At 38.3% G+C, this 13,526-nt stretch overlaps 1 protein-coding gene across 2 annotated transcripts in view; it reads left to right on the forward strand.

The window, feature by feature from the left end:
* The window catches only part of LOC129771828 (muscle calcium channel subunit alpha-1), a 156,508-nt gene that overhangs the window by 93,225 nt on the left and 49,757 nt on the right, over positions 1–13,526 (forward strand). For both annotated transcript variants that reach the window (XM_055775899.1, XM_055775897.1), the window contains exons 17-22: positions 2,359–2,411; positions 2,474–2,620; positions 2,681–3,152; positions 10,476–10,577; positions 10,713–10,901; positions 10,963–11,883. In XM_055775899.1, the coding sequence (XP_055631874.1) occupies positions 2,359–2,411; positions 2,474–2,620; positions 2,681–3,152; positions 10,476–10,577; positions 10,713–10,901; positions 10,963–11,883 (1,884 nt within the window). The remainder of the gene's footprint in view (positions 1–2,358; positions 2,412–2,473; positions 2,621–2,680; positions 3,153–10,475; positions 10,578–10,712; positions 10,902–10,962; positions 11,884–13,526) is intronic.

Consider the following 13,526-nt stretch of genomic DNA (forward strand, 5'->3'; position numbering starts at 1 on the left):
GTATCGCAGGAGACAAACATTCTTCATAAATATGTAAACAATCCAAAGGGTGCTCATACACTGTTTGACAGAAGCCAAATCTTTGACTCTTTTTGTTAGACAACATTTGATCAACGTGTACTGATCAAATATATTCGACAAAAAACACGACAAGCAAGTATTCAGCGCATTGTTCGCCACTGTTGATAATTAAAGAGTGGCAAACACAGTGGTGTTTGGAGGGGAAATGGGGGGAATTTGGAAATCGCCTAATATTTCCAAACCAATACGGTTTCAATAAAAAATGTCACATTGTACACTGAGCTACACTTGTTTTCTCTCAATCGATAATGTTTAATCATTTTATCAAGCTTCAAATTAACAAATATATCATAAAATAAAAGAGATAATTCTCGGACAATAAAATTTGATGCGGGGTGATTTGGTCCAGTGTGTGTTTCATCGAAAAAAAAAAAAAAAAAACATACTTATGTTTATGTAAAGTATTTTGAGATAATGTTACAAACGGTAACAGTGTTCTGGGATCGATACCAGGTGTCTTAGCCAGATTCCAGACCAGAGAAATTGTATTGAGACCATCTCGAATTCTGCATGGATCTTTTTCACTGTTGTTCGAGCATTTAGTGACTTTCAACACATTTCGGCTGGTTCGTCACTTTTACTTCCATTTTTTTTTGGAAGAATGTCGTGAGTGAGAATTGAACTCGTGATCTCTGCGTGAGAGGTATGGATGTTACCACTACGTCAGATCGGCTCCCACATCTGGAATCAATTAGACCAATGAAAAGCCTGTAGGACCAATTCACCCCACAGAAATGTGTCCATGTCACCCCACACAACAACGGGAGGCGATCTGGCGTAGTGGTAACATCCATGCCTCTCACGCTGAAGGTCACGAGTTCAATTCTCACTCCCGACATTCTTCCAAAAATGGAAGTAAAAGTGACGAACCAGCCAAATGAGTTGAAAATCACTATAATACAGATAAAAAAAAAACCCCACACAACATGCAAAAAATTAAAATGCAATAATTTTCATTTATTGTTATCAAACTTATAGTTTCGCTGCATCAAATTGTTCGTCTTCTGTAGACGAACAGAACTTTACTGCACAATACACGAAAAGTTTGTTTAATCAGCGAGAAAAACCTTAAAACCGCGATCGGAAAACTCACATTTTTGGACAATCAAAGTGCTTGCAATGTTCATGCTACCGTTTCCTTCCACCTGTCGAATTTTACCAAAGTTTTTTTTACGTTAGGTACATACGGTTCAACAATAAAAGGAGATGACATTATAAAAATTCCAAGTTGAGCCATATTTTTTTTAGTTAAAGGTTCCAAGTCACCCCGTATGTCCAACTCACCCCGTGTTACCTTACATATTTCAAACCACACTTTATCTGTCAAAAAGTGTCAGATATTTGATCTCCGGTCAAACATACGGCCACCTTGACTTAGCTCGAATATGGATATCGTAAGTTCAATATTAGGATAAAGATCACTTGATTTTAGTTCGAACAAGTGAGCAAAGAAAAGAACAAAACTTAATCAAAATTCAAAACAAGCTGCACAGAGCCTTCCTAGAATTACACGATAAAATTCCAGTATATGTCTATCTTCATTTAGTCTCATTTCAAAGCGGCCAGCGCACAAGTTTGAATAACAATCCATCCGTATGAAATTATTGAACTGACCAAATGAGAGCAATTCCAGTGTGTACGCAAAGCTGTAATCTGTTACCTCTGAACAAAATCTTCTCCGCTATTATGTTACTTCATTATTCATCTCGATAATCTCACCTAGGACATTCAATCCTGGTACCCAATATTTTGATATGCGATATATCATTAATGCATAAGTATTGGAAACAGACATACGACTAGACAATACGAGCCTTATTTTGATATACTTTGAATTTGTTTTACCTTTTAACTAACTCACTCTAGAATAGTATACAATGTTCAGATATTTGTTTATGTTATATAAGCTTCACATGTAACATGCATTTTTGTTGCGATACTTACATTCAATCCAAAAAAAATCCTTGTTTTTAAACTAACAAATAAAAATACTACCTTTATCATTTTACTTACGTGTTCTAGACAACGTCTATACACCAAATACACAAATAGTGAACTATATACTTCATCCATGACTGTAAGGTACGGTTTATGGAAACGAAATAGACTTTGTTCACTAAATTTATTCAAAAATTTCTTGTTTATAAATTTACAATCGGAAATACTTATGATACTGACATGCTATTAGTTTGAGAGTTTTGTATAGATTTTGTTGCTAAGAGTCATGAGTACAAAAGTGCAAAAATGGTTTGTTATACATTGTTAATCCTTTTTTAGGGGAAGTTTTTTTCTTGTTCGGATGGATCGAAGATGCAAGAAGCAGAATGCCAGTAAGTTTAATTTTTAAACAAATATAACTTGCGACATTATTCTAATTATGCTTCTGTTTCAGTGGAACATACCTTGTTTACGAGGACGGCAATGTCGATAAGCCAGTATCAAAGGAACGAGAATGGACAAGAAATCGTTTCCACTTTGATGATGTATCCAAAGCGATGCTCACATTGTTCACAGTATCGACATTCGAAGGATGGCCGGGGTATATTTCAATGATCTAATCCGAATAAAACATAGATGACGCAGATTTTTCTTATTTCAGTCTCTTATACGTTTCCATAGATTCCCACGACGAGGATTCGGGCCCTATCCATAATTTTAGACCGATAGTAGCTGCATACTATATCATCTACATCATTATTATCGCATTTTTCATGGTTAACATATTCGTTGGTTTCGTTATTGTTACTTTTCAAAACGAAGGCGAACAAGAATATAAGAACTGCGATCTAGACAAAAATCAACGAAATTGCATAGAATTTGCGCTTAAAGCTAAACCAATACGTCGATATATTCCAAAGCATAGGATACAGTATAAAGTGTGGTGGTTTGTCACTTCGCAGCCATTCGAGTACATGATATTCATATTGATTATGATCAACACGATCACACTTTCGATGAAATTTTATCGTCAACCGGAGATGTATACTGAGATCTTGGATTTATTGAATTTGATATTCACAGCTGTTTTTGCCTTGGAGTTTGTTTTTAAACTTGCTGCTTTCAGGTTTAAGGTAATTCTCCAACATTGTCAATACTACATGTGCTACTGTACAGTTGTTAATATAACCGCATAAAAATTTTATTAGCGAACACGTGGTTCATTTGAAATGCTTCTTCTTTTAGAATTATTTGTGTACAAATTGCGAACTATAATTCAGATAGCGTGGTCTTGAACGTTTTTCCTACGGGATTATGGAGGGTTTTTCTTATCGGAAAGTTTGAATGCATAGTGTCAACGAGCAGGTACAGACATCCTTTTGTTTTCAATGCGTGGCTTACCACAATTCTTTGTTGTTTATCACAATCGTTTCTGCTCTTGAACAGTTATATTTTTCATGCCAATTGTCTTAAAATTACATAAAACGCGAAATCTACTGTTTTCTCATTTTTATTTTTTTTTTCAAACTTCAAAACTGACTTGGTTGTTTTCCTGTCCCAAAAGTCGATATTTGGTAAAAAAAATGCTTCCCGGAATAACCGCTCTGAAAAAAATAGCAGGCTAGAAATATTGTGGCGCGGGAAAAATATAAGACGGTCTGTGATACCGTACGCGAATTACGATTTTGAGCCGGGCGAACGTAATGCATCAGGCAAACGTAAGCCGTCCGATGCTCGCTAAAGCTCAACCGAACATTGCTAAAGGATCGTATCCTTCGATCCAAACTAACCGGGCAATCAGTGGAACACAGATTCGCGTGCGAGACACCAACGCTTCCGAAGGCGAGTCGGCGGTGGACTCGGATCGCGGAATCTTGGCGGATTTAACCTTCATTACATTGACCTCAGAATTAAATTCGAAAAACGAAAGCCAAACATTAATTACCCTTGATTTTCTCGCACCACAATATTTCTAGCCAACTAAATTTTTTTCTGAGTTGTTGTTTCTGTTGCAGTTGTTTTCTGGGGCGATTTATTCCGGTCACGAAAAAAATATATCGGAAACATCGAAAAATCAATATTTTGCAGGAAGTCCCGTTTGATGGTTCGAAATGACCATTTTAATTGGCACCCGAAACCATACTTTCTGCGACGACTAAGTCTCAGAAAGTCGACGTTTGACCAAAAAAAAACAATATGACAGTATATCTCGACGTTTCATGCAATTTTATGACATTGGGCATTAACAAATATTTTTTTAAACCTCGATTTCATGTACTCCGAACTTGAGTGAATTTTCGGTTTCTAGAAATTTCAAACTCAAATAAAAAAAAAACCCAATGGGCAATAAACCCAGAGTAACATCAAATTTGTGTGGATTTGTGGAAACTTGTCGAAAACTCGGACGCTGAGTGAAATTTGTAATAATAAATTTGCGTCACGAGAGAAAAACTGGAATGGCAAATGATAAAGATTCATTGGATAAACTGAACGATCATGATCTGGAAGTTCAAAATGGAGCTTCTGCTTACGAATGAAGATTTGTCGAAGCTTGTTTCGGATCCAAAGCTCGAAGTGATCACGGTGGAGTTCCAGAAAACAATAAATCGTATGAATATCCATAATTGGAGGCGATATACATACATCCAAGACACATTTGGATGATATATGAATATATGATGCAAATAACTGGCATGTACACCCAAAGGTGGAAGCGATATACGGCTTTTTATGCGTATAAAATATGACATAATATGACATATACGATATTTTCACGCTGATATGCGATTTGACCCGACAATGACATATAAAATGAAGAGAATTTACATATATAATTCTGCATATCGCGATACTAGGATGATCGTTATACTGATATACATTATTATGGATGACACTAATGTTCTCAGTGGAACTTTTTCCATCTCAACATAGGTATTACATGCGTCATTTTTATTAGAACCCCTGACATGATAATGTGGGACGCTAACCACTCTGCCACGGGAGCACCGATATACAACTTAATCCATCAATGATATAGAAAAACGTGTTTTTACATTTTATACGATTTCAAATAAACATGATACATCATTTGATTGATATTTTATACGATTGTCACTGCTCAAGCAAAAAAAAAAAGAAAGTGACGAAACTTTGAGAAAAAATAATCCAATCCATTTATAATATTTCATTTGCATTGTTCGAAGAAATTTATAACATCTGTAGTTGAATAGGTTAAATATAGTTAAAAAACGCGTCATAAACAATTAAAATGACTCGATAAAACTAAGACCAATTTTAAAATTCATGGTAAGCAAAAAAAACAAGAAAATTAATCCCCTAAAAAGCTTCTAGGGTTAGTACTTGGTCGTGTAACCTTTGTTACGCATCACTTCACGCACTCGGTTTGGCATGGATTCCACAAGCTTCTGTCACGTAGTTACCGGGATGGCATACCAACAAGCTTGGATCCTATTTCACAGTTGCTACTTGTTCTTCGACTTCTCCATGTCATCATAATATGATTCAGATCCGGTGACTGCGCTGGCCACTCCATGACGTAGACTTGGTTATCTTGGAACCTCTTTGATGATCTTGGCGGTGTGCTTCGATCGTCTTCGGATATGAACTGCCATTTCAGGGGCATCTCTCACTCGGCGTGTGGCAACATAACATCCCTTAGGATTTGGGCGTAGATGCACTGATCCATGATCTGGGGGCCGACCCCGTACCAGGAGAAGCACTCCACACCATAATGTTCCCTCCTCCTTGCTTGAATGTCGTCGTGGTATACTGTGGCATGTTAGCGCAGGCTACTGGGCGATGGACCCAAGTTTTTCCGTCCGAGCAGATGAGGTTTCCTTTCGTCCGACCACAGTATATTTCGCCACTGCTTTTCCTTCTCCGGACTAATCCAATCGAAGCGGTCTTTCGCGGACTTAAGCCGTGTCATCAGACGCTTTGGCGTTAGCATCGGAAACCTTCCTTTTACCGTCTAGCCCCTGCTCCGCCAGCCGCTGCTGAACTGTCAGGGCGAACAAGTTCAATTCGTCCTGGATCTTTTTCAAGACCTTGAAGGGATCTTTCTTGGAGGCTCGCTTTATGGCAGAGGCATCCTTCGGGGTCGTTTTCCTTAAGCGTCCAATCGTTTAGGATTTTTTGCGGTCATGGAGGACAATAAACACAAAGATTTTGGATCGTAACAAGTACTCTGCGATTTCGGGTTGGCTGCTGCCTGCCTTGAACATTTGTCGGATGACCATCCGCTGTGTTTCCGTGCAATTATGCGCGCGATCCATTTTTCGTTAACTGCAACTAGAATTCGAGAATTAAAACCTTACATACTTCTTGTTTACATGATCAATACTTATCAGTATCCGAAAAACACAAAGTACCACCGAGAAACAATTTTCTTCAAATCGATTGAAACAACACTCGATCAGCCGAAACGAGGAACTGGACCAAAATTTCGTCACGTCATTTTAGTTGTTAAGTATGCTTAAAACGCATTTTTCAATGAATGACTATTGTGTTAACTACAGATGTTATAAATTTCCTCGAACAATGCAAAACAATTATTGTAAATAGATTTAAGCACTGGATTGGATTATTTTTGACGTAGGACTACGTCTTTCATTTCTATACCGGGGTGTAAAATCAAAGTTTCGAAAACGAAAGCGTTACGCCGGAGACCGAGATTTTGAGCGTTAATAGCTCCTAAACAACTGAACGAAATGGTATGATAAACACTTCATTCGAAAGATAAAATGTCTACGCGTTATATACTTGTTACTTTTTGTTCCAAAAACTTGTTTCAATAGTCGTAAAATTGCTTTCAAAACAGGCTATTGAAATCACCAATCGGTATATAAGCGAGCGACGCTCGGAAATCCACTCAGTTCTAATTGAACAGCGATTGGAGCATGTTGTCGCTGTTGCGGTGAAGCTCTTTATTTATCATGAAAGCGCGGATGAACGGTGTCACCAAGAGCCTGTTTGAGCACCCTAGGCCAGAAGGGAATCTATCAGGAGGAGAGTGATGCCACAAACGGTTCCCTGGGAAGACATCGCTACACACACATACACGCGCGGCTATTAACAGGTGGTTATCGAGTTGGCATTAACCACTGGTGGGCTTCCAGTATCGAGGAAAATGTGGAAATATCTAATCGTTACTGAGAATAATCTGCCAGTTCCTCTGGGAATTTTCAAAATATATTCATGTGAAAGAGTTTAATTGAATGTTTTCTATCCATGTTACACTGTGACCAAATATGTTTCAATCAAGTGCTATTAACAGGTGGTTATCGAGTTGGCATTAACCACTGGTGGGCTTCCAGTATCGAGGAAAATGTGGAAATATCTAATCGTTACTTAAAATAATCTGCCAGTTCCTTTGGGAATTTTCAAAATATATTCATGTGAAAGAGTTTAATTGAATGTTTTCTATCCATGTAACACTGTGACCAAATATGTTTCAATCAAGTGCTATTAACAGGTGGTTATTGAGTTGGCATTAACCACTGGTGGGCTTCCAGTATCGAGGAAAATGTGGAAATATCTAATCGTTACTGAAAATAATCTGCCAGTTCCTTTGGGAATTTTCAAAATATATTCATGTGAAAGAGTTTAATTGAATGTTTTCTATCCATGTAACACTGTGACCAAATACATTTGGTTTTGTGGTTTTTCAATCAATCGCAATTAACAGGATAGCTTCAGAAGATTATTCTTCCCCATCAGTAGGATATTTCCGTATCCAATATTGTATGCGCCCGCAATCGATTATTGCTCAGTCGCCGAAAGTTCCGAGCTCAGAGAGTTCATTCCCCTCTAGTTTGCCTTCCAAATTGCCATCGTAAACCACACCTTCCCTCGGTTCAATCACACACAAAAAGCATACTTAAGCGATATTCTGGTGGTGAGACACATTCATTTTTCGTGAGGACATCGACAAGACAACATCGTTGCCTAACGTGCTGGAGGAGGTGGACGGCGAAGGATCGACACATACACGCGCAGAACTCTTTCCGTTAGGATGCCATTCAGCATCGAGAAAGTTCCGGAAAGATCTAATCATTGCTGGAAAATAATCTGCCAGTTCCTTTGGGAATTTTCGAAATATATTCATGTGAAAGAGTTTAATTGAATGTTCTCTATCCATGTTACACTGTGACCAAATATGTTTTAACCAAGTGCTATTAACAGGTGGTTATCGAGTTGGCATTAACCACTGGTGGGCTTCCAGTATCGAGGAAAATGTGGAAATATCTAATCGTTACTGAAAATAATCTGCCAGTTCCTCTGGGAATTTTCAAAATATATTCATGTGAAAGAGTTTAATTGAATGTTTTCTATCCATGTAACACTGTGACCAAATATGTTTCAATCAAGTGCTATTAACAGGTGGTTATCGAGTTGGCATTAACCACTGGTGGGCTTCCAGTATCGAGGAAAATGTGGAAATAACTAATCGTTACTGAAAATAATCTGCCAGTTCCTCTGGGAATTTTCAAAATATATTCATGTGAAAGAGTTTAATTGAATGTTTTCTATCCATGTAACACTGTGACCAAATATGTTTCAATCAAGTGCTATTAACAGGTGGTTATCGAGTTGGCATTAACCACTGGTGGGCTTCCAGTATCGAGGAAAATGTGGAAATAACTAATCGTTACTGAAAATAATCTGCCAGTTCCTCTGGGAATTTTCAAAATATATTCATGTGAAAGAGTTTAATTGAATGTTTTCTATCCATGTTACACTGTGACCAAATATGTTTCAATCAAGTGCTATTAACAGGTGGTTATCGAGTTGGCATTAACCACTGGTGGGCTTCCAGTATCGAGGAAAATGTGGAAATATCTAATCGTTACTGAAAATAATCTGCCAGTTCCTTTGGGAATTTTCAAAATATATTCATGTGAAAGAGTTTAATTGAATGTTTTCTATCCATGTAACACTGTGACCAAATACATTTGGTTTTGTGGTTTTTAAATCAATCGCAATTAACAGGATAGCTTCAGAAGATTATTCTTCCCCATCAGTAGGATATTTCCGTATCCAATATTGTATGCGCCCGCAATCGATTATTGCTCAGTCGCCGAAAGTTCCGAGCTCAGAGAGTTCATTCCCCTCTAGTTTGCCTTCCAAATTGCCATTGTAAACCACACCTTCTCTCGATTCAATCACACACAAAAAGCATATTTAAGCGATATTCTGGTGGTGAGACACATTCATTTTTCGTGAGGACATCGACAAGACAACATCGTTGCCTAACGTGCTGGAGGAGGTGGACGGCGAAGGAGAACACATACACGCGCAGAACTCTTTTCGTTAGGATGCCATTCAGCATCGAGAAAGTTCCGGAAAGATCTAATCATTGCTGGAAAATAATCTGCCAGTTCCTTTGGGAATTTTCAAAATATATTTATGTGAAAGAATTTAATTGAATGTTTTCTATCCATGTAACACTGTGACCAAATATGTTTCAATCAAGTGCTATTAACAGGTGGTTATCGAGTTGGTATTAACCACTGGTGGGCTTCCAGTATCGAGGAAAATTTGGAAATATCTAATCGTTACTGAAAATAATCTGCCAGTTCCTTTGGGAATTTTCAAAATATATTCATGTGAAAGAATTTAATTGAATGTTTTCTATCCATGTAACACTGTGACCAAATATGTTTCAATCAAGTGCTATTAACAGGTGGTTATCGAGTTGGCATTAACCACTGGTGGGCTTCCAGTATCGAGGAAAATGTGGAAATAACTAATCGTTACTGAAAATAATCTGCCAGTTCCTTTGGGAATTTTCAAAATATATTCATGTGAAAGAGTTTAATTGAATGTTTTCTATCCATGTAACACTGTGACCAAATACATTTGGTTTTGTGGTTTTTCAATCAATCGCAATCAACAGGATAGCTTCTGAAGATTATTCTTCCCCATCAGTAGGATATTTCCGTATCCAATATTGGATGCATAAAACCTTGTGCCTCCAACGTAACGCTCTCGTTTTCGAAGTTCTCCAAATATTCATTCATTCAGAATGAATTCAGATTCAACTTCATACAAATGATCTCTATATCAACGAGAGTCCTACGTCACCCTTGCGGTTATACCATAGATATAACCCACTTCCAGTTTTTTCTCAAAGTTTTGTTACATTCTTGTTTTTTTTTGCTTGAGCAGTGGTCCAGTGGTGTTTTGTCCGACACTGTATAAATTAATTTGAAAATTTAATTTCGGTGTATTTTTTTCCCTGCAAGTATGAGCCAATAAAAGTGATGCAGCGTAAAACGTCTTATTTATCAGTTTAAAATTAAAATAATGTGTTATCAAAATAATAAATCAAGTAAATACACACGCCATAATCCGATTGTGTTTTATGCGGTTATAAAAACATTACGTGCACTTACAGTCAACCTGAATCTAATTAAATAAAATATATATTTCAGAATTATTTTGGAGACGCTTGGAACGTGTTTGATTTCATTATTGTGTTGGGTAGTTTCATCGACATTGTGTACTCGGAAGTAAACGTTAGTAAAGGCATGAAGGTATATATTCTATTCTATTTTTGATCTATTTTTTATATAATATTATAATTCGAATCGAATCGTCATCTGAGATGAACTTAGCAATGTAGGCAGATTTAAAACGCACGCATTATCATTCCTATATTCAATATCTAGGGTGGCTCCAGTATCATTTCAATCAACTTCTTCCGTTTATTTCGAGTTATGCGATTGGTTAAATTGTTGGCTCGAGGAGAAGGTATACGAACCTTATTATGGACATTCATCAAATCTTTCCAAGCACTTCCCTATGTTGCCTTGTTAATCGTCATGCTATTTTTTATTTATGCTGTAATTGGTATGCAGGTAAATTGTAGTTGTAACATCTAGCTATATTCTTTAATGTACATGTCTCACTGCTTTTTAGGTATTCGGAAAAATTGCCATGGACGATGAAACGTCTATACATCGAAACAACAACTTTCAAACGTTTCCGCAAGCTGTTTTGGTTTTATTTAGATCCGCAACTGGTGAAGCCTGGCAAGATATCATGTTGGACTGTTCGACCCGCCCAGGAGAAGTAAATTGCGATCCACGGTCCGATGACGCTGGTTCTCTTGAGGGATGTGGTTCAAATATTGCATTCCCCTATTTCATATCATTCTACGTTTTATGTTCGTTTCTGATCATCAATTTGTTTGTTGCTGTTATTATGGATAACTTCGATTATCTCACGCGTGATTGGTCGATATTGGGACCCCATCACCTCGATGAATTTGTGCGACTGTGGAGTGAATATGATCCTGATGCGAAAGGAAGAATAAAGCATTTGGACGTTGTTACATTGCTTCGGAAAATTTCTCCTCCCTTAGGATTTGGAAAACTGTGTCCGCATCGTGTAGCATGCAAACGATTAGTTTCTATGAATATGCCATTAAATAGTGATGGTACAGTTTTGTTTAATGCGACATTATTCGCTGTCGTCAGAACATCGCTCAAGATTAAAACTGAAGGGAATATAGATGATGCAAATGCAGAACTAAGGGCAACAATAAAACAAATATGGAAGAGAACAGCTCCAAAGCTCTTGGATCAAGTTGTCCCACCGCCAGGAGTTGATGATGAAGTAACAGTTGGCAAGTTCTATGCTACTTTTCTTATTCAAGATTACTTTCGGCGATTCAAGAAGCGCAAAGAAACCGACAAGCATGCTGAATTTGATAATAAGCGCGCAATAACATTGCAAGCCGGTTTAAGAACGTTGCACGAGGCTGGTCCTGAACTTAAACGTGCTATTTCCGGTAACCTTGAGGATATGGGTGAAGACAATCCAGAACCAATGCACAGGGTAAGAAGAGTCATACAGATCCCACTAATATATCCATTTTTATTGGTCCTATCATTCGTGACCGGAATAAATCGCCGCATTGAACAACTGCAACCGAAACAACCGTTTAAAAAAAGTGTAGTATGCGAGAATACGAGAATAAGGAATCGAGGCGGCCCAATCCGCCAAAATGACGCGATCCGAGTCCACCATCGACGCCGTCGGAAGTGTCTCGCACGCAAACCTGTGTTCCACTGATTGCCCGGTTAGTTTGAAATATAGGATACGATCCTTTAGCAATGTTTTGAAATACAATACCGCACCACAATATTTCTAGCATATTGCACTTTTTCTGAGTGGTTGTTTCAGTTGCAGTCGTTTTCTGCGGCGATTTATTCCGGGAACCGGTAGTAGAAGCGTAAACATATTTTCAATCGATTGACGCATACATCTTTGCTAACTAACCCGAAATTTTTGATTATGTTTTACATGTTCAGTTTTTATATTGTCCAGCTTAGTTCCCCAATGATTCGAAGCTACGAGGGTCATTTGAAAAGTCCGTGCAAAGTCAGAGGGATTGTACTACTGGCGCGTATCGAAGTTATGTTGTCTGTTTATGTTTGGCTTTCCTTGAAATCGAGGAAATCGAGTGATTTTTTTATAACGACAACACACCAGCCCACACCTCAACAGTTATCATCGCAAAATTAATGGAAATAGGGCTTCAACTCGTTTTACATTTCCTACAGACTTGGCTCATTCGCTCCTCAGTTTGTAGAAATGACTGAAGGAAAATATTATTCTGACGACAAAACTTATTGTTGGACGGTGTGTTATTCTAAGAAGTTAGGAAAGCTCAATCAGCCATATCTGGGATAGGTTAACCCAGAAGTCGTGTGGGGCTCACACCTACTAAAAATCAAGCCCTCTCCTCCTTGCCTCGTTTCCTCCGAGACTACACCAAGGCGCACCATGCACTTCACCACTCTCCAACGCTGACTAGTGTTGTTTAAACCCCCCTTTTCTGTTTTCTTCATATTTACGATCCGTTTGTATTCATTTCTTAAGTATCCGTTTACCCGTCGAGAATTGTACCGATTATTTCGTGCCTTACGTGCCAGAACCGATGTAGATATTGCCTGAAGCAGCCATGTTCTTGTCGAAAGCATTCGTCTCCCACTTCCGCTCACACCTTGTTGTCCTCCGTACTACTAGGTGGTTTTGTTCACCGATTTTATACCAGATCGCCTGGTTATCACTATGCGTATACGATTGGCACACTTTCCACTCCATGTTCGCCAACAACGACGGACTGCAAAAGGTAACGTCGATGATGGATTCGCGTCCATCTTTCCGGAAAGTGCTGGCGGTACCTTCGTTCAATAACGTCACTTCCAGCTTTGCGAGAGCTTCCAATAGACTGTATCATCTTACGTTGATACATCTACTTCCCCGCTCCACCGCTCAAGCGCTTAAGTCATCTCCAATGACGATCGATTTCTTACCGATTAATTCCGCGGTCTTTGCGTCTAGCATCTGGTGGAACTGCTCATTTATTTATCTCGTCCATTACATATGAAGATTCCATTGATTTTGGCGATCGCGAAACCTTTCTGTGAACTATCTACCGCTTCTTGGAGTGCGACCTTCCCATCACCAGTATT

The sequence above is a fragment of the Toxorhynchites rutilus genome, chromosome 2, assembly GCF_029784135.1.
Source record: "Toxorhynchites rutilus septentrionalis strain SRP chromosome 2, ASM2978413v1, whole genome shotgun sequence".
NCBI lineage: Eukaryota > Metazoa > Arthropoda > Insecta > Diptera > Culicidae > Toxorhynchites > Toxorhynchites rutilus.